Here is a 26,389-nt window from a genome sequence, read left to right as displayed (position 1 = left end):
TATACCTGCAGAGCCCTGCCTTTGCTCTTATTGTACCTGCAGACCTGTCCCTGCATTTGTTTCTTCTTCTCTTGAACGTGCAATGACCTCATGTCTCTGGATTAATGCTCTGTGCCTGTTACTGCTGATGCCTATCTCTACGTTAATATGCTTATTCTGCCCCAGGACCCATTTCTGGGTTAATGCTCCCTCTACCTGTTATATGTTGGGTGGCATGAGGAGAGAAGATGACACCAAACATAGTCAATTCAAGGAAGTGTTTATTATGTAGCAAGGTTGATTCCCGGCTTGGGTCACTACATTTGATTTGCGCATTCCCCCTGCGTCTTCGCGGGTTTCCTCTGGGTGCTCTGGTTTCCTCCCACAGTCCAAAGATGTACGGGTTAGGTGGATTGGCCATGCTAAATTGCACTTCAGTGTTGGGGTAGTAGCTAGGGTAAATGCATGGGGTTATGGGGATAGGGCCTGGGTAGGATTGTGGCTGATGTAGACTCAATAGGTTGAAAGCCTCCTCCTGCGCTGTGGGATTCTATGATCCCATGTCACTTCTGTAATATAAAATTGCATTGCACTGCTTTTCTGTTTTAAAGAATTAAGTATTGTGTTTTTATTCTTGGAGCAATATTTACAAATCAAATGTACTAACTTCTTTACGAAATCTTCCTGATCTTTAGGTTTTAGTATCGAGTCTGTTTTGGTTCAGTACTCAAATGCCCTGTTTCTTTTTCTGAAATCAGTAGTCAGACACTGAAGTCTGAACTGCTTGTGATCAAATGGATTATGCTAATATTTCGTAGGACCAAACTCAACGTAACCTTCTCTTCATGTATAATGGAATTTGGAGTCGCTTTATGCTTCAGCAGGCAATTAACTAATTACTGCTTCATAAAGATTTTGAACACCCGTGCTACTTCATTTGATACTGGATGATAAAGAGGAGTGAGCGGATCTTTGATACCATTTTGTTTCATGAATGTTTGGAGTGGATCAGAATGAAATTGAGGGATGTTATCTCAGATGAGGTCCCCTGGTAATCCATAACAAGCAAAAATAGACTGTAACTCATGTACTCTCTGTTCAGTATTGATATTTTAACTCGTGCTTTATGTCGATGCACTTGAGGTGGCTATTGATAATTACCAAGAAATTGTCATTTTCCTTCTCGCTATATGAGCTCTTGTGAAATGGTACAGCAGGCCATGACGATGACTAGAAAGGAGTTTTAAGTGACTTTGCTTCCATAGTTTCGGCAGATGGTACATTTGCTGACCGATATTTCTAGATCAGCGTTCTAGACCAGGTCAATGAGCAAAACATCTTGCTGTGAATTTTGTACTGACTATATATCTGTGCTCAGTATGAGATCTGCCAGAATCCTATCTCTCAAAGAACTAATTCCACCAATCTCTGACACACTTGATGCAGCCCAGCTCTTTCAGAATCACAGAGTCACAGAATCCTACAGTGCAGAAGAGGCCTTGGGCTCATCAAGTCTGCACCAACACATGAAAGGCCCTGACCTGTCCACCTAATCCCACTTGCCAGCACATGGTCCATAGCCTTGAATATTATGGCGTGCCAAGTACTCTTCCAGGTAGTTTTTAAAGGACATGAGGCATCCCGCCTCCACCATTCTCCCAGGCAGTGCATTCTAGACCGTCACCATTCTGAGTAAAAAGGTTTTTCTTCCAATTCCCCCTTAAACCTCCCACCCCTCACTTTTAACTTGTGTCTCCTTGTAACTGACCCTTCAACTGCTCCCTATCCACCCTGTCTGTGCTCCTCATAATCTTGAACACCTCAATCAGGTCACCCCCCAGTCTTCTCTGTTTCAGAGAAAACAACTCGAGCCTCTCCGACCTCTCTTTATAACTTAAATGTTCCATTCCAGGCAACATTCTGGTGAATCTCCTCTGCACCTTCTCCAGTGCGTTCACGTCCTTAAAATGTGGCGACCAGAACTGCGCACAGTACTCCAGCTGTAGCCTCACCAAAGTTCTGTACAGCTCATAGAGTCAGAGGTTTACAGCATGAAAACCGGCCCTTTGGCCCACCTTGTCCATGCTGTCCTTTTTCTAAAAACCCCTAAGCTAGTTCCAATTTCTCGTATTTGACCTGTATCCCTCTATACCCAGCTTATCCATGTACCTGTCTTAATGCTTTTTAAAAGACAAAATTGTACCTTCCTCTACTACTACCTCTGGCAACTTATTCCAGACACCACCCTCTGTGTGAAAAAGGTGCTCCTCTGCACACTTTTGTATCTCTCCCCTCTCACAAGTAGCATCCCAGGAAATTTCTTTTGCACTCTTTCTAGTTTAATAATATCCTTTCTATCTTAGGGTATCAAGAACTGTACATAGTATTCCAAGTGTGGCCGTACCAATGTCTTAAACAACTTCAACAAGATGTCCCAACTCCTGTATTCAATGTTCTGATCAATGAAACCAAGCATGCTGAATGCCGCCTTCTCCACTCTGTCCACCTGTCAACCACTTTCAAGGAGCTATGAACCCGTACCTCTAGATCTTTTTGTCTTGGAACTCTCCCCAGTGCCCTACCATTAACTGAGTAAGTCCTGCCCTGGTTCAATCTACCAAAATGCATCACCTCACATTTATCTAAATTAAACTCCATCTGCCATTTGTCGGCCCACTCGCCCAATTGATCAAGATCCCATTGCAATCCAAGATAACCTTCACTGCCCACAATGCCACCAATCTTGGTGCCATCTGCAAACTTACTAACCATGCCTCCTATATTCTCATCCAAATCATTAATGTAAATGACAGCTAACACTGGATCTGGCATTGATCCCTGAGGCACACCGCTGGTCACAGGTCTCTAGTTTGAAAAACAGCCCTCTACAACCACCCTCTGGCTTCTCCATCATGACCTCTCTACCTTTGTAATCTATACCTTGTTTGATGAAGGCAAGTGTGCCATACGCCCTTTTCATCACCCTGTTAACCTGCCTTACTGTCTTCAGAGATTTATGAACAAACAACACCAAGGTCCCTTTGTTCTTTGGAACTTCCCAGTATCACACCTTTCATAGTATACTTCTTTGTCAAATTACTCCTTCCACAGTGCATATCATCTCACACTTTTCAGAGTTGAATTCCATCTGCCGCTTATCTGCCCATTGGACCGTCTCATCTATATCTTCCTGTAACCCAAGACACTCGACTTCACTGTTAACCACCCGACCATGCTTGTTTCATTGGCAAACCTACTGATCCTACCCCCTCCCACCCCACTTGGTCATCTATGTCATTTATATAAACGATGAACGATAGGGGGCCCAGCACGGATCCCTGTGGTATGACACTGGTCACTGGCATCCAGTCACTAAAGCAGCCGTCTGTCACCACCCTCTGTCTCCTCCCATTAAGCCAATTATGAATCCACCTTATAAGATCACACTGTATCCCATATATGTTAGCCTTCTTAATAAGTCTCCCATGTGAGACTTTGTCAAAGGCTTTGTCGAAATCCATGTGAACTACGCCAACTGCACTACCCTCATCCGCACACTTGGTTACGTGCTGAAAAAATTCAATCAGATTTGTTAGGCATGACCTCCCTGTGACAAAACCATGCTGACTATTCTTGATCAAATCTTGCCCCTCTAAACGGAGATAGATTCTCTCCTTCAGAATCTTCTCCAGAAGTTTCCCGACCATAGATGTGAGACTCACTGGTCTGTAACTCCCTGACTTGTCTCTATAACCTTTCTTAAATAGTGGGACCACATTAACTATTCTCCGATCCTCTGGCACCTCCTTGGTGGTCTTGATGTGGAGATGCCAATGTTGGACTGGGGTAAACACAGTAAGAAGTCTCAGAACATCAGGTTAAAGTCCAACAGATTTATTTGTAGCAAACGCCACTAGGTTTCGAAACTAGCTGTTTCTTCGTCAGGTGGGTGGGAGTTCTGATCACAAACAGAGCATACAAAGACACAAACTCAATTTACATGAATAATGATTGGAATCCACTCACATTGTCTGCACCTTTAAGACTTGATTAGCTATAAAGACTCGCATTCCAATCATTATTCATGTAAATTGAGATTGTGTCATTATTGTGTCCATTGTTCTCTGGGATTGTTACACCTTCCTATTCCCCTAAAAGGAACATGTTCACCTGCACCCTCCCCATTTCATCTTTGAGCACCCCCTACTGCTCTTCTGTAGATTTCCCCACAGTAACTCGTTCCAGTTTACCTTGACTAGATCCTGCCTAATTTTGTTAAAATCTATTCCTCCAATCCAAAATCTTTTTATGTAACTTGTCAATTTATTTGTCCATAACAAATTTGAATTGAACTATGTTGTGGTCGCAATCACCACAATGCTCCCCCATCAACAAATCAACCACCTGCCTGGTTTCGTTCCCTAGAAATAGGCCCAGCACAACTTTCCTCGTTGGATCATCATCTACATGTTGATTGAAGAAGTTTTCCTGTACACATTTTAAGAACTTTAATCCATCTAAGCCCTTAACATGATGGCTATCCCAATTAATGTTGGGAAAGTTGAAATCACCTAATATAATTACCCTCATTTTTACACCCCTCTACAAATTGTGTGCATATATGCTTTTCAATTTTCTGCTGACTATCTGGGGATATATATAATAAACACCTAGCAATGTAGCTGTCTCTTTTTTATTCCTAAGCTTCATTTGATGCCCCCTCCAAGATATCATCTCTCCTTACTGCAGTAACTACCTCCTTAACTAATAATGCAATGCCTCCCCCTCTTTTACCCTGTTCTCTGTCTTACCTGAAGATTCTATATCCTGGGACATTGAGCTGCCAATCCTCCTCACTCAACCACGTCTTCGTGATGGCTATTATATCATAATTACAAGTGTCAATCCTTGCTGTTAACTCATTCGTTTTACTGTTAATACTCTTGGCATTAAAGTCAAGACCCTTCAGCCTTGTCTTATGCCCTTGACACTTACATCCTTGGACAGAGATTACAACCGAACATGCCAACTCATTACATTGATTGTGGGACAGTTTCAAAGAACAAAGAACAACACAGCATGGGAAACAGGCCCTTTGGCCCAACGAGCCCGTGCCGCCATTTTAACTCCTTCAATTCCTTGTCTATACTTTGGTCAAATTTGGTCCATCTATTTGATGTCTATTAATGGCCTCATTTCAACATTGAATATCCAGCTGCAATTTCAGGTGCAATAATTGGACATTCCTCATCCCTTATTCGTTTTGTGTAGATTGCACCATAGCTCTGAGTGTTCGTGCAGGTAATATGCCAATGTATCAGCTATAGCATTCTCTTTTGAACTGCGGTATTCAGAGTCCGCCATTGCATCCTTGATACTGCCATTGGCAGTATTGTGGACTTTGGTGCCGGAATAGCTACTATGGATTTATGATCTGTAGCTTGCATGATGTTTGCAGAATGCTTGCAGAATCAAAACGTTTTACTAGTTTTTGTTGTACTTTCCTTTCCTTCTGTGCATGGTTGTATTCACTATTGATCAGTGTTTGTGATGCATATGCTGTTGGCTTTCTCTTGACCATCATTCATGACATGAGTGATTCATTGCTCCAACTCCATAGCTTGAAGCATCATTTGATTTGATTTATTATTGTCACATCTGTTAGCATACAGTGAAAAGTATTGTTTCTTGCATGCATACTGTTGATAGAGAAGGAAACGAGAGAGTGCAGAACGTAGTGTTACAGTCATAGCTCGGGTATAGAGAAAGATCAACTTAATGCAAGGTAAGTCCATTCAAAAGTCTGACAACAGCGGGGAAGAAGGTGTTCTTGAGTCGTTTGGCATGTGATGTCAGATTTTTGCCAGGAAGTATAGACAGAGTCAATGGATGGGAGGCTGGTTTGCGTGATGGATTGGGCTACATTCACAACATTTTGTAGTTCCTTGCAGTCTTGGGCAGATCAGGAGCTGTACCAAGCAGTGATACAACCAGAAACAATGCTTTATAAGATGCATCTGTAGAAGTTGTAAAAGCATCATGCATATGCTTTATGTTTTGATTTGGGTCATAATAAGCAAGAAGTGCACCACTAGTCATCTTCTCTTGTATGCAACAAGAACATCCAATGCTTTAGACCATTCCCATTTCACGTTTTTCATCATCAACTTGTCGTGGAACTAACACAGTTGCCAGCTCAGGCAGAAATTCCAAGTAGTATTGAACCAGATGTAGCCGCTTTTCATTGATTTTTCAGTCCATGGTACAACTACCTCATTATATGAAGGCACACTTGCTCCATTTCAACTTTACATCGAGATCATTCAGCCTTTTGACACTTTATCCAACTGTTGAAGATTCTCTCCTTTGTTGTGGGTGCAGCCACCACAACATCCTGATTGCACAGTTTGAGAGCATAAAATGATGCGATAATTTTGAACCAAGACTATTTGGTTAAAATGTGATACCCATTAGGAAAATTATTTTTCAACCTGTGAATATGCATTTTCCCAAACAGTTAAGAATTGGAACTGATTTTTGGCACAAAGTCAGGATTGCAGCATGAATTTTATAAGTTGTATAATATTGCAGTTTTGTAAGCCTAACTTTATTAATAAGCTATTTAATCCTTTTTCAATTGTATTTTTCTAAGGTTGATTTTCCGGTCCTCATAAATCAGAAATTATTAAAAGCGGCAATGAAGCATATTGAAGTCATATCAAAAGCAAGACAAAAAGGTATTAAATGTATATCAATGTCTGAATAATTCTTCTCAGCTAGAAAAATAGGGATTGTAATTCCATGTATTAGCATGTACAATACCAATATAGAAGTTGTACAGCATTAATAAGATAGATCTTTGATATTATTTATTAATCGGTTGTTAGTTAACCAATTACTGCTCCTTTTATACCATGTTCCATTGGTATAACTAGTTTTGTTAAGATTGCAAAATTGCTATTTTCACTGATGCAGCATATCTGTAATACTTTGTAGACGGTGGTCTAATTCTGGGTTAAGTGGATGATTTTTAATCCTGCAATCAAATTACAGAGATAACCCTGTTACTCCATACCTGTATGTGATGAACCTAATTATAATTTTATTATTTAGTGTTGAAGAATGGGCTACTGTGCTCGCCATCTCCTAGAAGCCTCATTATCAAGCACAAATGAGGTATGGTCGAGTAAGAGCTTACTCTTCGCAGCCTCGACAAGGTGCCTCATCCCCAACTTCAGAACTTCTTTCTGAACTGTTGTGAGACTTCCACTACTTATCCCAGTTGTCCTGTGGAATATATCTAACTGAGGTCAGTTAGATATTCAAATTGTGTTACGAGCTCCTTTAAGGAGCTAGTGATATGCATAATATATATGTGTGACCCCCAAATGAGGAAAACAAATTAACAAGCAAATGATACTTCAAACAAAAAGGTTGTTTTCGCTTTAAATCGTCAAAACAACAAGGATGCACAAGTGCTTGCAGACATGTGGCACCACATGCAGTTCCAAAATTCTCTAACATGCTTTTGGTACTTAGGATGTCTTTCTTTCCTATTTGATACTGCTGTGTTTGATCCGAGGCTCTCTGAATTTGTTGTCACTTGAACAGTAGAATTTCCTTAGCTAGTTACACAACAGGCTTGATGGGCACAGATTCTCCAGAGACTTCTTCATCTGACCCCTTTAGTAAACTCCATCTGGTTGATTCTGGCAAAATCCAGAAGGAGATCTGTTGTTCATAGTTAATCTGGCTAATATGTGATTCCTGATATAGAGCAACATGGTTGACTATTAACCACCTAGCACATTATTTGATTTTTTTTACAATAGTTTAACCCAATTGTAAAATAAAAGAAGACACCAACCAATGCCCCTCATTCAAAAATAATAAAGGCACACCCAACTTGGTCAACCTTGCAAAATCATCACTAACATAAGCACATATCAAATACGAATAAGAATATGCCACTTGGCCCCTCCATTGTGCTTAGCTAGTTAGTAAGATCATGCGTACCCCCCTCAGCTGCACCTTCTTGTATAATCCTCGTTTTCCTTGGTTCTCTCAGAATCTAAAGGATTTGCGGTCTGCGGTGCCCGGTGACTGATCACCGCTTAACGATCAGGTATCCAATCTTTGGGGCCAAGAATTCCAAAGGCTCCACAACCTTTTAAGTGAAGGATTTTATCGCAGTCCTAAAAGATGGTGGCACAATGGTTCACTGCTGCCTCTGTGCCAGGCAGCCGGGTTCAATTGCTGGCTTAGTTACTGTCTGTGAGGAGTCTGCACATTCTCCCTGTGCCTGCATGGATTTCCTCCGGGTGCTCCTGTTTCCTCCCACAGTCTGAAAGACATGCTGGTTAGGTACATTGACCATGCTTAATTCTCCCTCCGTGTACCTGAACAGGTGCTGGAGTGTGGCGACTAGGGAGTTTTCACAGCAACTTCACTGCAGTGTTAAACCTACTTGTGACATTAATAAACAAACTTAAACATTATTTTGATACTGTGACCCAGGACTTGAGTCCTCAACCAGTACAAGTTTCCTTCCAGCATCTTCCCTGTGAAGGTTATGAAAAGCTTTATGCTTCAATGAGATCCCCTCATTATTGTAACTTCTCAGGGTTATAAGTCTAGCCTCCTCAAACTCATATCTCCAATTTCCAATTCAATTTCCTCATCCCAGGAACCTGTCTAATAAGCCTTCTTTAGATTTCCTATTAAGGTGAGTATGTCCTTCCTCGGTTAAGGAGGCCAAAATTGTACATCTTGTGGTCTCACCAAAGCCCTATACAATTCTAGTAAGGCTTTACTCTTGGTTTTGATGATAAAGGGATTGAAGTGCAACATACCTGTACGTTACCTTCCTGTGCAAGGCACACAGATCCCTCTTATTATCAACATTTTGCAGTCTTCCCATTTTTAAAAGCATTCCGCATTACTGTTTTTCCTTGCAAAGTGGATAACTTCATATTTCGTCACATTACGTTCCAGCTGCCATATCTTCCAAACTCACTCAATTTGCCTTTTGCCATATCTTTACATCTGATGGGGTGGCACAGTGGTTAGCACTGCTGCGTCCCAGCCCCTAGGAGTTCTATTCCCAACTTGGGTCACTGTCTGTGTGGAGTTTGCATGTTCTTCTTGTGTCTGCGTGGGTTTCCTCGGGTTGCTCCGGTTCCCTCCCGCAGTCCAAAGATGTGCGGGTTAGGTGCATTGGCTGTGTTAAGTTGACCCTAGTTTCAGGGGGATTAGTAGGATAAATATGTGGGGCTACTGGGATAGGGTGGGCTTGTTTATCGGTCCAGGCTCAATGGGCCGAATGGATTCCTTCTATACTGTAGGTATTCTGTGATTCTATGTTGCCTACTTAACTTTGTTTTACCAATAACCATGGTCACTTAGGAGTTGCTGAAAAAAGAGAAATACTTTTGCAACTTTCTTGCATTTTTCAGGACAAAGGCAAGAATGCCAAATTTCAAAGGGAGCAGCAGTTTATAAAACAGGAAAAAAGGGTGCTGATTGGTTGAGGTGTTGCCATTAGTAATGCACTAGGAAGCTGTTATTCCTTTTGTTTTTGTTTAATTTAAAAAAAGTCATACTTGGGCATTTTCTTTTTGCCTGCAAAGGACTGGCCCCTGCACATATGTAGCCCCTTGCCAGCATGAGTGAACCACATCATGAGCCTGGCTGTTGATCATAAACTAGTTGTTAGTGTAATTTGTAGCACACTTGGGATTCTTCATCAAGTGCTATCTAATTGTGGAATCACATCTAATGTTAGACACTATGTTCTGAAGTTTGTATGCATGAGTTGCTTGAGTATGGTCAGTACTCTGTCTATTCTCCATGAAATGCTTGCCTAGCTTCCTCTTAAATGCATCTATAGTATTTGCTTCAACCACTTCCTGTGGTAGCAAGTTCCACAGTCTCTCAATTTGGGGAAAGAAATTCCTTCTGAATTTCATGTTAATGGTCTGCAGTTATGCTCTTCCCCACAAGCGGAAACATTCTCTCTCTCGCCACTCTATTAAATCTTTATAAAATGTTTAAAGACCTCTATTAGAACATACATCAGCCTTTACCTCTGCACGATCACTCATTCCTCCATTTTATTCCAATACAATGACCAGATTGCATGCAATACTCTGTGTAGTCTGAACAGGGTTTGATATAGGACTAGCACAACTTTCCAAACCTCTCCCTCTGGAAATAAAGCCTAATTAGTTTTATGCATTGCTAACTTGTGGCACAACTTCGAGCGATTATTATGCCTGTGATCTTGCAATTCCTTTGTTCCTGAGCCCTTTTGTCTCTCAACCCTATCTAGACTTCCACCTTCCAAGCAAAGTGGCCTACTTATCCTTCCTGTCAAAATGTATTGCCTCACAATTTGTCCATTCTGCATTAAATATTAATGTCCTCTTGTAATTTGTTGCAGTCCTCCTCTGTTTTAACCATTCCCCTCCAATTTGGTGTTATCTGTGAATTTAGAAATTGTAATTTTGATTCCAAAGTTGAAATTATTAATGTAAATTGTGAGCAGTAGTGGTCTCAGTTTGTGGAACTTCCCACCTTCTGCTCCTCTGAATAGCCAACCTTTACTCCCAGACTTTGCTTTCTGTCTTGAAGCCAGCTAGTAACTTGCACTCTGACTTCACATTTTCTGTCCTTATTCATTAGGCTTTTGAAAATACATCTACTGAAATGTCATTGCTTACACTCTCTGCTATCTCCTCAAAAAATTCAATAAGGTTGGTCCTTTTTCCTTTTGGAAACCATGGTGATTTCATTGTTACATTTTTCTCCCAGATGTTCTTTTCCATTATTTTCCCAAGCACTGATTTTAAGATGACTGGCGTGTAATTCCCTGGGCATATCTGTCCCCTTCTTAACTGCGGGAATAATGTCAGCTAATTGCCAGTCCTATGATGCTGCACATTTTTCTAATGAATTATTAAATAGATATAGTAATGCCTCTGCCCTCAATTATTTTAAAATGCTTGGATGCTCTTTGAGTTTGATTAATTTATTCTGTCTGTTTTATATTTCAAAAGCACTTTGCCTATCTCATCCTTCAAGATCATGCCTACATGTTCTATCTCTCTGGTAAATGCCAAAACAGAATAATTATTTGGTATTTGTTATCTCTCTATTGTTACCTGTGATATTATCCTGTCTGTCTCTTAATGGCCCTTATTCTATTTCAGTCATCCTTTTTGCTTTAAAAATATTTAACCATTTTGTTTTATGCTCCTTGTTAATTTAACTTCACAGTTCCTCTCTGTCTTCCTAATTTTATTTTTACTTCTCACGGGATATATTTTTCCTATGTATAAACGCTGATGAGGCCACAGCTGGAATACTGTGTGCAGGTCTAGTCACTACACCGTAGAAAGGAAGAGATTGCACTAGAAAAGGTGCAGAGGAGATTCCCCAGTATGTTAACTGGGCTGGAGCATTTCAGCTTTCAAGATAGGCTGGGGCTGTTTTTCTTGGAGTAGAGAAGGTCTGAGGGAGGAACTTGATTGAGGTATATAAAATAATGAGGGACGTAGGATGGATAGGAAGGAACTTTTCCCTTCAGCACAGGGATCAATAGCCAGGGGACATAGATTTAAGCTAAGGGGCAGGACATTTGTAGGAGATGTAAGGAAAAACCTTTTCACATGGTGGTGGGAATCTGGAACTCACTGCCTGAAAGGGTGGTAGAGGCAGTTGGATGAACAATTGAAATGCCATAACGTACAAGGTTATGAGCCCATTGCTGGAAAATGGGTTTAGAATAGAACATGAGAGCTAGGAGCAGGAATAGGCCAAGTGGCCCCTTGAGCTAGCTCTGCCATTCAATAAGACCATGGCTGATCTTCTCATGGACTCAACTCCATTTATCTGCTCACGCACCATAACCTTTACTGTTCAAAAATCTATCTGTCTTTGCCTTAAACCATTTAATGAGGTAGCCTCAATTGCTTCACTGGGCAGAGAATTCCACAGATTCACAACTCTTTCGGTGAAGAAGTTCCTCCTCAACTCAGTCTAAATCTGCTCCCCTTTTTTGAGGCTATGCCCCCAGTTCTAGTTTCACACGCCAGTGGAAACAACTTCGTTGCTTCTCTTATTTATTCCCTTCATAATTTTATATGTTTCTGTAAGATCGTCCCTCAGTCTTCTAAATTCCAGTGAGTATCGTGCCAGTCTACTCAGTCTCTCCTCATAAGCCAACCCTCTCAACTCTGGAATCAACCTAGTGAATCTCCTCTGCACTCCCTCCTGTACCAGTGCGCCCTTTCTCAAATTAGGAAACTAAAACTGTACACAGTTCTCCAGGTGTAGCCTCGCCAGCACTTTATACAGTTACAACATGAACTCCCTGTTTTTAAACTCCATCCCTATAGCAATGAAGGACAGAATTCCAGTTGTCTTCTTAATTACCTGCTGGCTTGGAAACCAACTTTTTATGATTCATGCACAAGGGCATTAAGGTCCCTCTGCACAATAGCATGCTGCAATTTTTTACTATTTAAATAATAGTCCATTTTGCTGTCATTTCTACCAAAATGGATGAATTCACATTTACGAACATTGTAGTCCATCTGCCAGACCCTTGTCCACTCAAACTATCTATATCCCTCTGCAGACGTTCAGTGTCCTCTGCACACTTTGCTCTACCACACATCTTAGTGTCGTCTGCAAAAGTTGACGCACTTTTTACACTTGGTCCCCAGCTCCAAATCATCTTTGTAAATTGTAAACAATTGCAGTCCCAACACTAATAGTGATGTGAGGCACATCACTAGACACTGATTATCAACCGGAAAAAGAGCCATTTATCCCCGCTCTTTGCTTTCTGGTAGTTAGCCAATTCTCTGTCCATAATAATACATTACCTGTAATGCCAGGCTCGTTTTATCTTATGCAGCAACCTTTTGTGTGGCACTTTGTTGAATGACTTCTGGAATTCCAAATGCATCACATCCACAGACTCTCCATTGTGACTGTGCTTGTAATGTCCTCAAAGAATTCCAGTAAATTAATTAAACATGACCTGTCTTTCATGAACCCATGCTGTGTTTGTCCAGTGGGACAATTTCTATCCAGATGTCTCACTATTTCTTCCTTGATAGATTCAAATATTTTCTCCACTACAGAATTTAAGCTAACCGGCCTGTAGTTACCCACCTTTTGTCTATCTCCTTTTTTTAAGCAGTGGTGGCACATTTGCTACTTTCTGCTGCAACCACCCCAGAGTCCAGTAAATTTTGGTAAATTACCATGAGCACATTTGCTATTTTCCCCCCACCATATCTTTTAGTGCCCTGGGTTGCATTCCATCAGGGCCAGGAGACTTTTGCTTGTCTAACACTACCTCTTCGGTGATAATGATTGTTTCTAAGTCCTCATATGCCGTAGCCTCTTTGCATCAATTTTTGGCATGTTATTTGTGTCTTCCACCATGAAGACTGACACAAGATATCTGTTTAATGCCCCAGCCATTTTCTCATTTCCCATTATTAAATCCTCTAGAGAACCAATGTTTACCTTAGCTGCTCTTTTTTGTTTTATATATTTGTAGTAATTTTTGCTATTTAATATTCTGAGCTAGTTATCTCTCATAATCTACTTTACTTTTCATTATAGCTTTTTTGTGGCTTTCTGTTGATCTTTAAAGATTTCCCAATCCTCTAGTTTCCCAATAATCTTTGCTACTTTGAATGTGTTTTATTTCAATTTGATACCCTCCTTTATTTCCTTTGACATTCATGACTGATTATGCCTTTTCCTGAAGTCCTTCCTTTTCATGCTATATGCTTTTGCTGAACATTGAGAAATCACTTTGAAAGTCCATTTCAGAAGTGTACCAGCATAAAATCTTTGCTCCCAGTCTACCTTAGCCAACTCCTCCCTCACCTATTGTAGTCTCCTTTGTTTAAGCACAAGACAGTGGCACTGAATTTTACCTTCTCACCTCCATCTGTATTTCAAATTCAATCATACTGTGATCACTCCTTCCGAGAGGATCCTAACTGTGAGATCATTCCTGACTTATTACGCATGACCAGATGTAGCATAGTTTGCTCCATCATAGGTTCCATTATGTACTGTTTGTGGAAATGGATAGGGGTTTGATGGCTGGCACAGCCACGATTGGCTGAAGGGCCTTTTTGCACACTATAAAACTGTATGGGTGGACTCTTCTGCCTCGCTGCGCTAATTGAGCAGTATAGCAGTGCAGGAAATATGATTGAGGGGCAAAAAATTGGGCTCTCACTCGATTTCTCACCTTTACCAATCTTGCCAGCCCCATTCTGCCAATGTAATCATCCCCACACCCGGGAAAGCTGATTTAAGTGTGTATTAGATCATTTTAGCATCACTAATGAGCCTGGAATGCAATAATCCAGGCTCATCTAGCTTTCCAACCTTGCCAGTGAAGGCCCTCACTGGTTAGAATCACCAGTGATCTCTGCCAATGGGGTCCAGACATGATGGTCTTGCCGGTGAGACTGGAGGCCGCTGAATCCCCCAGGTAGTTGGGGGCAGGGGTGGACAGAGCTCCTTGGGCAGTGCGAGCTTGGCACAGTCAGTTTGGGGTGGAGCCAGGTTTGGGGAGGTGGGTAGAAGGGGAGAGAAAGGGGGCATCTCTATGTTGGGGCTGGGGCCGGTGATCGGGTGCTGGTGGGTTTGCGGATCAGGAGGCATTGGGGTTGGTAATTGCTGGCAATAGTTGTATCAAATTCAACCTTGCAACTTACATAGACCAGAAAACTTTTAAAAGTAAGTGTTGTATCTCAGGAGTTTAAAGATTGAAGTCAACTTGCCCATTCATTATTGCAAGTACACAAGTAAATAATCAACTTTTATATCTTTTTAGAGATTTTAAATATCCTATCTATACTGATATAAGAACATAAGAAATAGGAGCAGGAGTAGGCCATCTAGCCCTTTGACCCTGCCCTGCCATTCAATAAGATCATGGCTGATCTGAAGTGGATCAGTTCCACTTTCCTGCTTTCTCCCCATAACCCTTAATTCCCTTGTCTATCAGAAACCTATCTACCCGTGACTTAAATATATTCCGTGAGGTAGCCTCCACCATTTCAACGGGCAGAGAATTCCAGAGATTCACCACCCTTTGGGTGAAGAAGTTCCTCCTCAACTCCGATCTAACCCCCCACCACCCACACCTTGTTTTGAGGTTGTGCCCTCTAGTTCTGCTATCCTTTCTAAGCGGGAAGAATCTGTCTACCTCTACCCTATTTGTCACCTTCATTATCTTATATGTCTCTATAAGATTCCCCCTCAGCCTTCTAAACTCCAACGAGTACAGACCCAGTCTGTTCAATCTCTCCTCTTAGGCTAACCCCCTCATATCCAGTATCAGCCTAGTGAACCTTCTCTGTACTGCCTCCAAGGCCAATATATCCTTCTGCAAATGCGGCGACCAAAACTGCACACACTATTCCAGTTGTGGCCTCACAGTTGTACCCTGTACAGTTGCAGCAAGACCTCCCTCCTTTTATATTCTATCCCCCTCGCTATAAAGGCCAACATTCCATTCGCCTTCTTGATCACCTGCTGCACCTGCAGACTGGGTTTTTTTGATTATTTCTGAGATTAAAATTATTTTATTTTCATTTCTAGTTTGGAGCGATGTCCAGTGTGCCAATATCATGGATTATTCCCCAATTGTGTTCTATCAACTGTTGTTTCAGAACTAGAGTCATAGATTGTTTGCAGGTCAGTTTAGCTCAGTTGACAGCGTAAATAGTTAGTGATGCAGAGCGATGCCAATAGCATGGGTTCAATTCCCGTACTGGCTGAGGTTATTCATGAAGACCCTGCCCTTTAACCTTGCCTGAGGTATGGTGACCTTCAAGTTAAATTACCACCAATCAGCTCTGTCTCTCAAAGAGGAGAACAGCCTATGGTCATCTGGGTCTGTGGCGACTTTATCTGCAGGTGTATTTAAATGAGTTTCTTTTATTTCAGTGAAACATAGTGAATATTTACAACAAGCTGCACTGGAAGAATATGGGCCAGATCTGCACCTGGCTCTGAGAAGTCGCAGGGATGAACTCCTGTATCTCAGGAAATTAACCGAGTTGCTGTTCCCATACATTCTACCGCCAAAAGCCACAGAATGCAGGTACTATGTTGACATTTTATTTTTTGTTACATACTGTGGAATATGAAACATATACTTAATGGCAAGTTTTTTTTAACTAAAAGATACTGTAAACAGAATTGACTCTTTGCTACTATTTCCTTTCCCCATAACAATATTTTCTGTAATATTTCAATGTTCAGAAGTTTTTAACTTGAAGTTCTGACCAGGCATTTAAATAGAGGCTTGCTTTTGAACTTGATTGATAACCTAAAATTTTGGGTACTTCTCCTTAGTGTCATTTTTAAAATATATTTTGTTATTAATAATAGGACGCAGCAATTGAACGGTGGAGAAAAGGATTTTTTTTAGACGAAGTTGTGCTTGGGCTTTGGGCATTGTCAGTACTTTCCCAGGATTGGCTGTTGTCTCAGATGTAAATCTCTCATCCTTGTGTTCAAATCTGTTCATGGATTTCTCCCTCCTTAATCTTCCTCAGTTCCACAGCCCCGAAAACACTCCTGTTCTTCTGATTCAGACTTCTTGTGCACCCCGCTTCAACCCACTGTTGTTGGCAGTGTCCTTCAGTTGTGGAATTGCAATTTTAAAGGTGTGGAATTCCTTCCCTAAAACATTTTCTTCTCCACACTTCAAATTCTCCTGAAAATTCATATCTTGTACCAATCTTTTGATCACATATCCCACTTCCGTTCCTTGACTTGTTCATTTTTTGATTACCTTGCAGTATTTTTTTCTACATTAGAGGTGCTATATAAATGTAAATTGTTGTAAGAAAACTGCTCAAGTGATTTGAAATGTATTGTAATGCAAGTCGAGATTATTCATTGTTCTGCACCCCATGGTTGGACCTTTTGGAAGAGGCTGTTGTGAGAATGCAATAGTTTATTAACTTAATCTGAAATTTGAAACAATCTGTTTCAAATTTCAAACAATCTTGTGACATGTCATTAATAAATTTAAATCTATCTACAGAAATATATTGGATCAATTCACCATTTAGAAGGGTTCCAGTTAATGAGGGAAGAAACTATAAGCTTATAAATGGATTGTGCATGTGTTTTTCGATCTCTGATGCTACTTGCATATTATTCTCGTACAGAATGTGCAGCGGGTGACGGTTTCTTCCTCTGTTTGATGTCTAGATCTCTAACCCTATTGATTCAAGAAATTCTGGCTGGGTCAGTGTTTCTTCCCTCTCTGGACTTCTTGGCTGATCCGGTAAATATCTTTGTTTAGACTAAACTGGTTAATTGTTTGACCAAAAATCTTCAATAAAACCCATAAAACGTACTTGAAAATTAATATAAATGGAGCTTGAGATAAATGTTCTGCATGCAGCTGTGCTCATGACATCCAGCATGGTTCTCTTTGCCCTGATAATTCTTTGAATTTTGAATTAAAATGTTTGAACTGGCTTGGGTTCCAAAATTGTAAAGTACTTGCAACTCAAAAATAGGTCATTTGGTTCAAAAACTATGATCATGTGTCCATATTCCACACAAGCCTTTGCCATCCTTCATCTTATTTTCATATGTTTACCGAGCTTCATTTTAATTGTATCTATGCTCATTGCCTCAGTCATTGTGGTGGTAAATGACATGTTTCGCCACTCTTCAATAATGACCACCCCCCCCTCCCCGCCCCCAGTTGACCTCTGACGGGAATTTCCAGTCTTGGAGCTTGCAAATCCCTCCGTTAATTATTGAAGAGTGGCAAGACCGTGTAATTTACCACCACAATGACTAACTGGGTTTCATTGGAGTAAGCCTTCTCCAGTCACTATATCTTTTTCCAATATAGACACCAGACTGTTCAGTCTCATATCTAAACAAAATTTTGTTCAAATTTAATGTCACTTTGCTCTTCAGTTCTTCCAGAATTGAGCTCCAGTTTTTGCTTTTATTATGACTGTATTAACCATTGCTACTTTTGCACTGGTATTGCTCTCACTTATCTCTATTGAAGCTCATTTGTCACTTTTTTTAATGGTGAGTGATTCTTAAATTAGAATATCCAAGTATCAATAGTTTTGAGATCCAGGCAAATTAATAAGAACATTTTTTTATTTGTATGTGGTCCCCAGACCCACAAAGTAGAAGGCTAAGCAGTCCCAAACACAAAAATAGCTCAAATACATTTTATGCTTGGTTTCACTGTTGCTTATCCTCATGCTGCCACCAAACCTCCACAATGGCTTATCCTGTCTGAAAGTGGGCAAGTGCCCAAGGTTCCATCTACACCTGCTTTCTTTTCATATGGTGACATTATCTATAATTGTAGCATTGGGTGCCATAACTAGAACATAGAATAGTTCAGCACAGTACAGGCCCTTCGGCCCTCAATGTTGTGCTGAGCTTTGTCCAAATTCAAGATTGAGCTATCCCACTTCGTATCATTCTGGTGTGCTCCAGGTGCCTATCCAATAACTGCTTGAAAGTTCCTAAAGTGTCCGACTCCACTATCACAGCAGGCAGTGCATTCCACACCCCAACCACTGTCTTAGTAAAGAATCTACCTTGGACATCCCTCCCATATCTCCCACCATGAACCTGATAGTTATGCCCTCTAGTAACAGCTACACCCACCCGAGGAAATAGTCTCTGCACGTCTACTCTATCTATCCCCCTCATCATCTTATAAACTTCACTTAAGTCGCCTCTCATCCTCCTCTGCTCTAAAGAGAAAAGCCCCAGCTCCCTCAACCTTTCCTCATAAGACCTACCCTCCAAACCAGGCAGCATCCTGGTAAATCTCTTCTGCACTCTCTCCAATGCTTCCACATCCTTCTTGTAGTGAGGTGACCAGAACTGCACACACTATTTCATTTATATGCTCATTACATCCACTTGTACCTCTCCACAATTTCATTCCACTTCTCATCTATTACTGTGCTGTCAGTGGTTTGATTTGTTATTGTCACATGTATTAGTATACATTGAAAAGTATTGTTTCTTGTGTGTTGTACTGTATGATGTTTGAATGATACAATATTTCTTCCATTTAGTTATCAGGATTTTCTTCCTTTCATGTCCCTAACTGCTCTTGCCAAATATTCCATAACAGTGATCTCTTCTTCAACCAAGAATTAACTTTCAAACTTTCATCCTGTTTACCAAGATTGTTTACTTCTGTCTTTTTCATCTCACACCTGCACTCCTATATCACTCTCATAACTTGATCCCAACCCTATTTGTTACCTTCAGATTTAATTTCTCTTAACAAGCTACACACTTCTTAAAGTTCATCTTTCAAAAGTTCCTATTTGACCAGTTGTTAATCTTCTCTGAAACTTCTACTTTTGCCCAGTTTTCATTGTTACCTCTCCCAAGTATTTTAGATTTTGTTTTACATTAAAGGGAACTGATAGATGTGTATTTGGATTTTTTAAAAGGTATTCCACAGATGCCACATAAAAAATTATTATCCAAGACGGGATAAATGAGTCACTTCTAATTGGCGTACTAACTAATAGGATGCCAGAAAGATAAGTGCAGGGCTTTACCATTTTACAATATATATGTGTAAGTTGGGTTGCGAGGAGGAACAAAATCTGCAAAAGACGTAGAAAGGTCAGTTGAGTGGGGAAGAAGTTGGCAGATGGAGTGGGGAAGATATAAGATTGTGTATATTGGTAGGAAGAATGGAAAAGCGGAATATTTGAATGGAGAATGATTACAGAACTCTGCGGTACAAAGACATCTGAATGTCCTTGTACGTGAATCACATAATGTTAGCATGCAGGTGCAGAAAATAATTAAGAAGCCAGATGGGAAGGTTGGCCTTGATTGCAAAGGAAATGGTGTATAAAAATAGAGAAGTCTTGCTACAACCTTGCAGTGAATTAGTGTGACCATACCTAGAGTATTGTGTACAGTTTTGGTTTACTAGGTTAATTCCTAGGATGAAGAGGTTGGCTTATGATGAAAAGTTGAGCTGGCTGGACCTACACTTATTGGAGTTAGACCATAGGAGCAGAATTAGGCCACTCGGCCCATCGAGTCTCTTCCACCATTCGATCATGGCTGATATTTTTCTCATCCCCATTCTCCTGCCTTTTCTCCAGAACCTCTGATCCCTTATTAATCAAGAACCAAAGAGTTCCACAAATTCACCACTCTCTGGCTGAAGAAATTCCTCCTCATCTCTGTTTTAAAGGATCGTCCCTTTAGCCTGAGGTTGTGCCCTCTGGTTCTAGTTTTTGACCAGTTGTTAATCTTTTCTAAACCACCTACTTTTTCCCAATCTTCATTGTTACCTCTCTAAAGTATTTTAGATTTTGTTTTACATTAAAGGGAACTGATAATGGAAGTCTGCTCTATCCAGGCCTCAGTGTCCTGTAAGTTTCAATAAGATCGCCCCTTAGTTAGTGGTCGTTGGTTGGTGCAGGTCTAAAGGATGGTGAAAATGGCGCATGGAGCTCTTGTCCTCATCAATCAAGGCCTAGATTACAAAAGCAGGGAAATCATGTTGGAGTTGTATGGAATTTTGGTGAGGCCACAGATAGAGTACTGTGTACAGTGCTAGTTGCCATGTTATTGGAAAGATGCGATTGCACTGGAGGGGCTGCAGAGGAAATTAATCAGGATGCTGCCCGGGATGAACATTTCAACTTTGAAGAGAGGTTGCATAGACTTGGGTTTTGTTTCATTGGAGCAGATAAGACTGAAGGCTGACCTGATCGAGGTATACAAGATTCTAAGAGACATGTATAGAGTGGATAAGGTGCAGCTGTTCCCCTTAGTTGAAGGGTCAGCCACAAGGGGACATAGGTTCAAGGTGAGAGGCAGAAGGTTTAGGGGGATGTGAGGAAATAATTTTTATCCAGAAGATGGTGGTGATCTGGAATGCACTACCTGGGAGTGTGTAGAAGCAGGTTGCTTCATATCCTTTAAAAGATATCTGGATGAGCACTTGGCACATCTTAACATTCAGGTTTATGAGCCAAGTGCTGGCAGATGGGATTAGGTGTGAGTTCAGGTGTTTCTAATGTGTCTTTGCAGACTCGATGGGCCAAAGGGCCTGTTCTGCACTGTATGATTCTATGAATTTAGAAGAATGAGAGCTGATCTTATTGAAGCATACAAGATTGAGAGGGCTAGAAAAGTAGCTGCTGAGATGATGTTTCCCCTCATGGGGGATCTGGAACTGGGGCACACTTTCAGAATAAGATGTCTTTCACTTAAGACAGAGATGTGAGGAAATTTATTTCTGGGTAGTGGAATTCTGTATCAGAGAGAGCAGTGGTGGTTGTGTAACTGAATAAATGTGAGGCTGTGTTGGACAGACTTTTAATATGCAAGGGGGTCATGGGTTATGGGAGACAGGAAAGTAAAGCTAAGGCTTCGATAAGGTCAGCCAGATTTTACTGAATGGCAGAGAAGACTTGAAGGGCCAAATGGCCTATTCTTATTCCTTATGCTTTCTATTCTATTAATGCAAATAATGTATTGGTGAAAGTGGGGTTAAGTTTCTCTACTTTCCAACACTTTATTGCCTTGTTTCTTTCATCTTCCATCTCATCAATTATTCACATGGACAATGAAACAGAAGTAAAAAATGAGAGCACAATGTCATATTCTTCTGACATAATTTTATTTACCAAACGTCATAAAGCCTCGCGCCTCTCTTGCCTGGAGCTTGATGACCAGTGCATTCTGCACCTTATTGTCTGTATATGTGAATTGTATCACCTCCTAATGTTACATGTGTCCATTCCATCATGTTATTCAGTCATTGTCACTTGATCTTTGACCTACAGCTCTATCCATTTTCCATCTTTTTCCCAAACTATCACCTCACTCTTCAAAATGTAAACAGCTCCCATTCCTCAGATATTTTCTGCTCCCTTTTAAAACTGTCATTTATCATCCACATCCTCAAATTATGATTTTTTTCATTATTTCTCTTCTGTTGTATTTTCTCAGTGCTTCCTTGCTAAACATTTTGTTCATGCCTCTTGCTAACCATTTTGTTCATGCACAAGAGCTCTATCCTCTCTGCTCCTCCACTTGAGTGTTCAAGAGACAAATTCCATGTCCATTTATTGTTTTGACTGGTAGCATCTCATCAGTCTACATAATACCATAAAATAAACCTGAAAGGAAACATTCAGCAAGTCACGCAGCATGACTGCAGAGAGAAGTAGTTGATGCTTCAGGTTATCAAAACATTATGGTAGCAGTTTAATTGCATTGTTTCACAGGAACTCCTTTATAGTTAAATATCTCCTTCACAATCATGCTTCTCAATTTAACTTCATTTTTATTGTCTCATTTTGCACTAAAATTGGCAATTTTCTGTACTTTACAATTTCCATCTGAACTGAGGTCAGTTTGTGGGAAATCCTTGTTGTTATTGACTTGAACCTAAAAGTTTCATGTGCTGTTTCTTTAATGCTTTTCAAAAATAATATCTAGATGACAGTTAATGGTAAATTTAAACCTTGAGAGTCCATTCTTTGATTAATTATATTCCAGTGTAATAATCTCTCAGGTACTTGATTATGGATGTACAAATGCTGTTCCCTTTTTTTTAAAGGACACTGTGAACCATTTGTTACTGATTTTTATAGACGATAGTCCAGTGAGTATTACAAATCTTTTTATAATTCTTTCCCGGGGGAAGTTGACTCAAAATCATGTAGGGTTTGGTATTCTGTCTATTTTCAACACAATCAATCAGCCATCACATGGTGGCACAGTGGTTAGCACTGCTGCCTCACAGCGTCAGGGACCCGGGTTTGATTTACGGCGTGGGTCACTGTCTGTGCGAAGTCTGCGCTTTCTCCCCATGTCTGTATGGGTCTCTTCCGAGTGCTCTAGTTTCTCCCCACAGTCTGAAAGACATTCTGGTTAGGTGCATTGGTCATTTCCCTCAGTGTACTCGGACAGATGCTGGAGTATGGAGACTAGGGGATTTTCACAGTAATTTCATTGCAGTATGAATGTAACCCTACTTGTGACACTACTAAGTAAACTTAAACTTAAAAATCAGTATAAGAAGCTTATCCTACTGTTGGCACCACCTGGGATTCCTACTGAAGATGGAGCAGCCATTATGGTTATTGAACTCGGGCAGCAGTATGCTTCTATCAGCTGAACATAAATTGTGACTTTTGTATTAACATTTGGGCTTCCTACTTGTGTCCGGAGCTGATGCTAGCAGAACTGCACCATCTCAATAACATGGATGTATATTAATTAACCCCAATCTCAAGCTCAGATTCCTAAGGTTTTCTGTAGGGAATTTTTTTTTACCAGAGAGTGGTGAAAATGTGGAACATGTTACCAGAGGAGTGGTTGAAACAAATACTATAAATTTAATTTAAAGTAAAGTTAGCTATTGTTATGGACAAAGGAGAGATAGGCTTATGCTTATTTCCTAATACCACCTGTCTGTAAGCAAAAGGTGTTTTGAATTTTTAATATATGTGGTGACATGTTTTCCAAACACGTTCACGTGCACTGCCCACATGCACATTAAGGGGAAAGAAAGTAAATTTTACAACTATGAATAGTCACAATACAAGGACTACAGAAATGGATATTAGTTCACAAGTTGAATCCAAGGGGGAGTTCTTCCACGAAAGATCAGCTGGCTGAAGAACTAAGTTACTGAGCTGCTATTGCAGATGAAGTAGGCATACAGAGATTGGGTCAGTTCTGCAGGCAATCATAGGAAATATTCCAGCAGAGACGGGAGTTGAGTTCTGCCTGGAGTTCTGTTTTTTTCGGGGTTCACCGGTTGGATTTTAAATAGCAAGCTACCTATGAAGCCCAAAAATTAGAATTGTCCAGAAGGCCAGAGGCTTGGGTTATGTGACTCAGCCCATTAATGGTTTATTTCAGCAGATTAATTAGATTCTGTGCTTCTGGCCAGACCTTTGGTCATATGACTTGTAGCAGTCATAATTTTTGGTTCAGCAGACGTCTAAAGAATAATGTTCTGGATTTCTTCTCATATCAATGGGACCTAACAAAATGCATATGAGGGTGAAAGAGAGAGGATTGTGCTGATAAAGTTAGACGAGGAAAAGCAGAAAGAGGCTTGTGGGGAATGTTGAATGTCCTGAATATGTACTGTCTGTAAATCCATGTAAAAATTGAATCTGTAATTGTTTTGATTAATCAGATAAAATATGCTTCTGTTATTAGCCAGAACCAGCGACTGAGCCCCCCTCTCCCTTGGTTCCCTTTCTGCAGAAATATGCTGATGCAAGAAATAAAGCCCAATCGGTAGGAATGCAATTTTTTTCCCCTGGATAATATGTTCTTGTGTTTCTGCTGGCTTATTCAGTTTGCTGTTTTCTGCTTGTAAAGTTAAGGACCTACTGTCATTTAAATGAAGCATTTGTACTAGGAACTTTTCTAGTTACCCCCACCTTATCCCCCTCTCCTGAAGGCTTATTTTTTGCCTTTTGATACTTCACTGATGTAGCCTCCTTCACTGCTTAGCTCAGGCAATTTTACAAATATTTCAACCAATAATACGCTTAACCTTCCCCTCAGCTGATATCCAAGGGCATATTTTCTATCAAGAATCATCAGTAATTAAATAGATTATTTTTCTATCACTCTGCTAATTATAGTCTCCTCTGAGATCAACTTGTCCTATGTGACTTCATGTTGAAGATCTAAAATGGTGCAGTAAAACGCTTGTACCTGTATATAAAATTATACAATCCTTCAAGACACAATCTGTTATAACACCAATAAACCATTGAATCCCAAGCACACTTGGCATGAAATTGCTTCCGCCTGTTCTGAGGCGCTGCTGAAGACCAAGGCTTTAACCTATGAGAAATATTCTTTTACCAAATGCACGTATAGTCACAGCATATGTTTGTGGCTCCTAAACTACAGACGGTTGTACTTGGAACTAGCAAAATCAATAATATTGGACTGCAGCTTATTGCAGCCTGAATAATTCTGCCCAAATTTCATCTATATGCACATATATTGCATTATCAAATCTAATGGAAAATGTGGTGACAAAAGATATGTATAGCAAATTCAGCCATGCTGAGGTAAAGGAGCAATTTGTGATGGCAATTTTGAATGGCCATACTTGATCAGCATAGTAGTACAACAAAAATTGTCTTGTTAAAAGTATAATTGAAAATCATCAGACAACAAATGGGTTTTGTAACAAATTTATCTTGAGTTATTAGCCTCATCTCATCGCATCAGGTTAATTGTATATAAAGGACAAGCTATTTGACAGCATTTGCCATATGTGCTGTCTGCCAAGGCCTGGTGCATCAAAAATAAAAAGGCTGCAAACATTAAATATATATCTGAAGCATGATAATGTGCATTATTTTTTAGGGACACAAAAATGTTTGGGTTTGAGAATCTTGTGTCTTGGTTTAGTTCTTAAATAACACAAACCACATGAATTTAAAATTTTTACTTTGGCTTATAAAGCAACATGATCTGTAATATATTAGATTTGAGGATTAAACTATTGCTGTGCGCATTAAATGTTTTTGAAACCATGTACGTGACTACTATTGACTTTTGTTCAACTGCTTAGCCACACTGCTTAACAAATACTGAGCACTTGCTTTTTATTTAACTGACCAATCTAGGCCCTGAAACTTGAGTTAAAAGAGATAAGAGAGCAACAGGATCTCCTCTTCTGGTTCATGAACTTCCTGAAGCAAGAGGGTGCAGTGCATGTGCTGCAATTCTGTTTCACTGTAGGTAAGGAACAAACATTTGAGAAAAGTTTAATCTTGGTAACTACTCTTAAAGGCCAATGTGTCTTGCCCATTAATCTCAAAAATGTTTGCTTTGCTGATCTATTTACAAACTTTCCTGTGTGCAAATCCCGGTTCCAGTCAAGAACACCATTACAAATACCGTGGGTGGCACCGTGGTACAGTGGTTAGCACTGGTCAGAGTGCCAGTGACCCGAATTCAATTCCGGTCTTAGGTCACTGTCTGTGTGAACATAGAACATTACAGCGCAGAACAGGCCCTTCGGCCCACGAAGTTTGTATATTTTCCCCGTGTCTGTGTGGGTTTCCTCCCACAGTCTAAAGGTGTGGGGGTTAGGTGGATTGGCCATGCTATATTGACCTATAGTGTCAGGGGACCGTGGATTATTAGGGTAAATATATTGGGCTTGGGAATAGGGCCTTGGTTGGATTGTTGTTGGTGCAGGCTCGATGGGCTGAATGGTCTGCTCTGTAGGGAATCTATGATTTTATGAAATGATTTCAATACTGGTGGGATTCTTAAATTTACACTAATTTTGACTAATGGTCAACAGTTATGT

The 26,389-nt window shown here is 40.4% G+C and overlaps 1 protein-coding gene across 3 annotated transcripts in view; it reads left to right on the top strand.

The window, feature by feature from the left end:
- Nucleotides 1-26,389, top strand: part of snx14 (sorting nexin 14) — a 152,878-nt gene that overhangs the window by 35,281 nt on the left and 91,208 nt on the right. For all 3 annotated transcript variants that reach the window (XM_080200285.1, XM_080200284.1, XM_080200283.1), the window contains exons 7-12: nt 6,632-6,716; nt 15,973-16,129; nt 17,251-17,326; nt 22,646-22,690; nt 24,262-24,342; nt 25,698-25,812. In XM_080200285.1, the coding sequence (XP_080056411.1) occupies nt 6,632-6,716; nt 15,973-16,129; nt 17,251-17,326; nt 22,646-22,690; nt 24,262-24,342; nt 25,698-25,812 (559 nt within the window). The remainder of the gene's footprint in view (nt 1-6,631; nt 6,717-15,972; nt 16,130-17,250; nt 17,327-22,645; nt 22,691-24,261; nt 24,343-25,697; nt 25,813-26,389) is intronic.

This window comes from Carcharhinus amblyrhynchos, chromosome 12, assembly GCF_965287045.1.
Source record: "Carcharhinus amblyrhynchos chromosome 12, sCarAmb.v2.hapA, whole genome shotgun sequence".
Classification (NCBI taxonomy): domain Eukaryota; kingdom Metazoa; phylum Chordata; class Chondrichthyes; order Carcharhiniformes; family Carcharhinidae; genus Carcharhinus; species Carcharhinus amblyrhynchos.
Note: the sequence above shows the minus strand (reverse complement) of the source record. Positions and strands in the feature narration are given on the sequence as shown.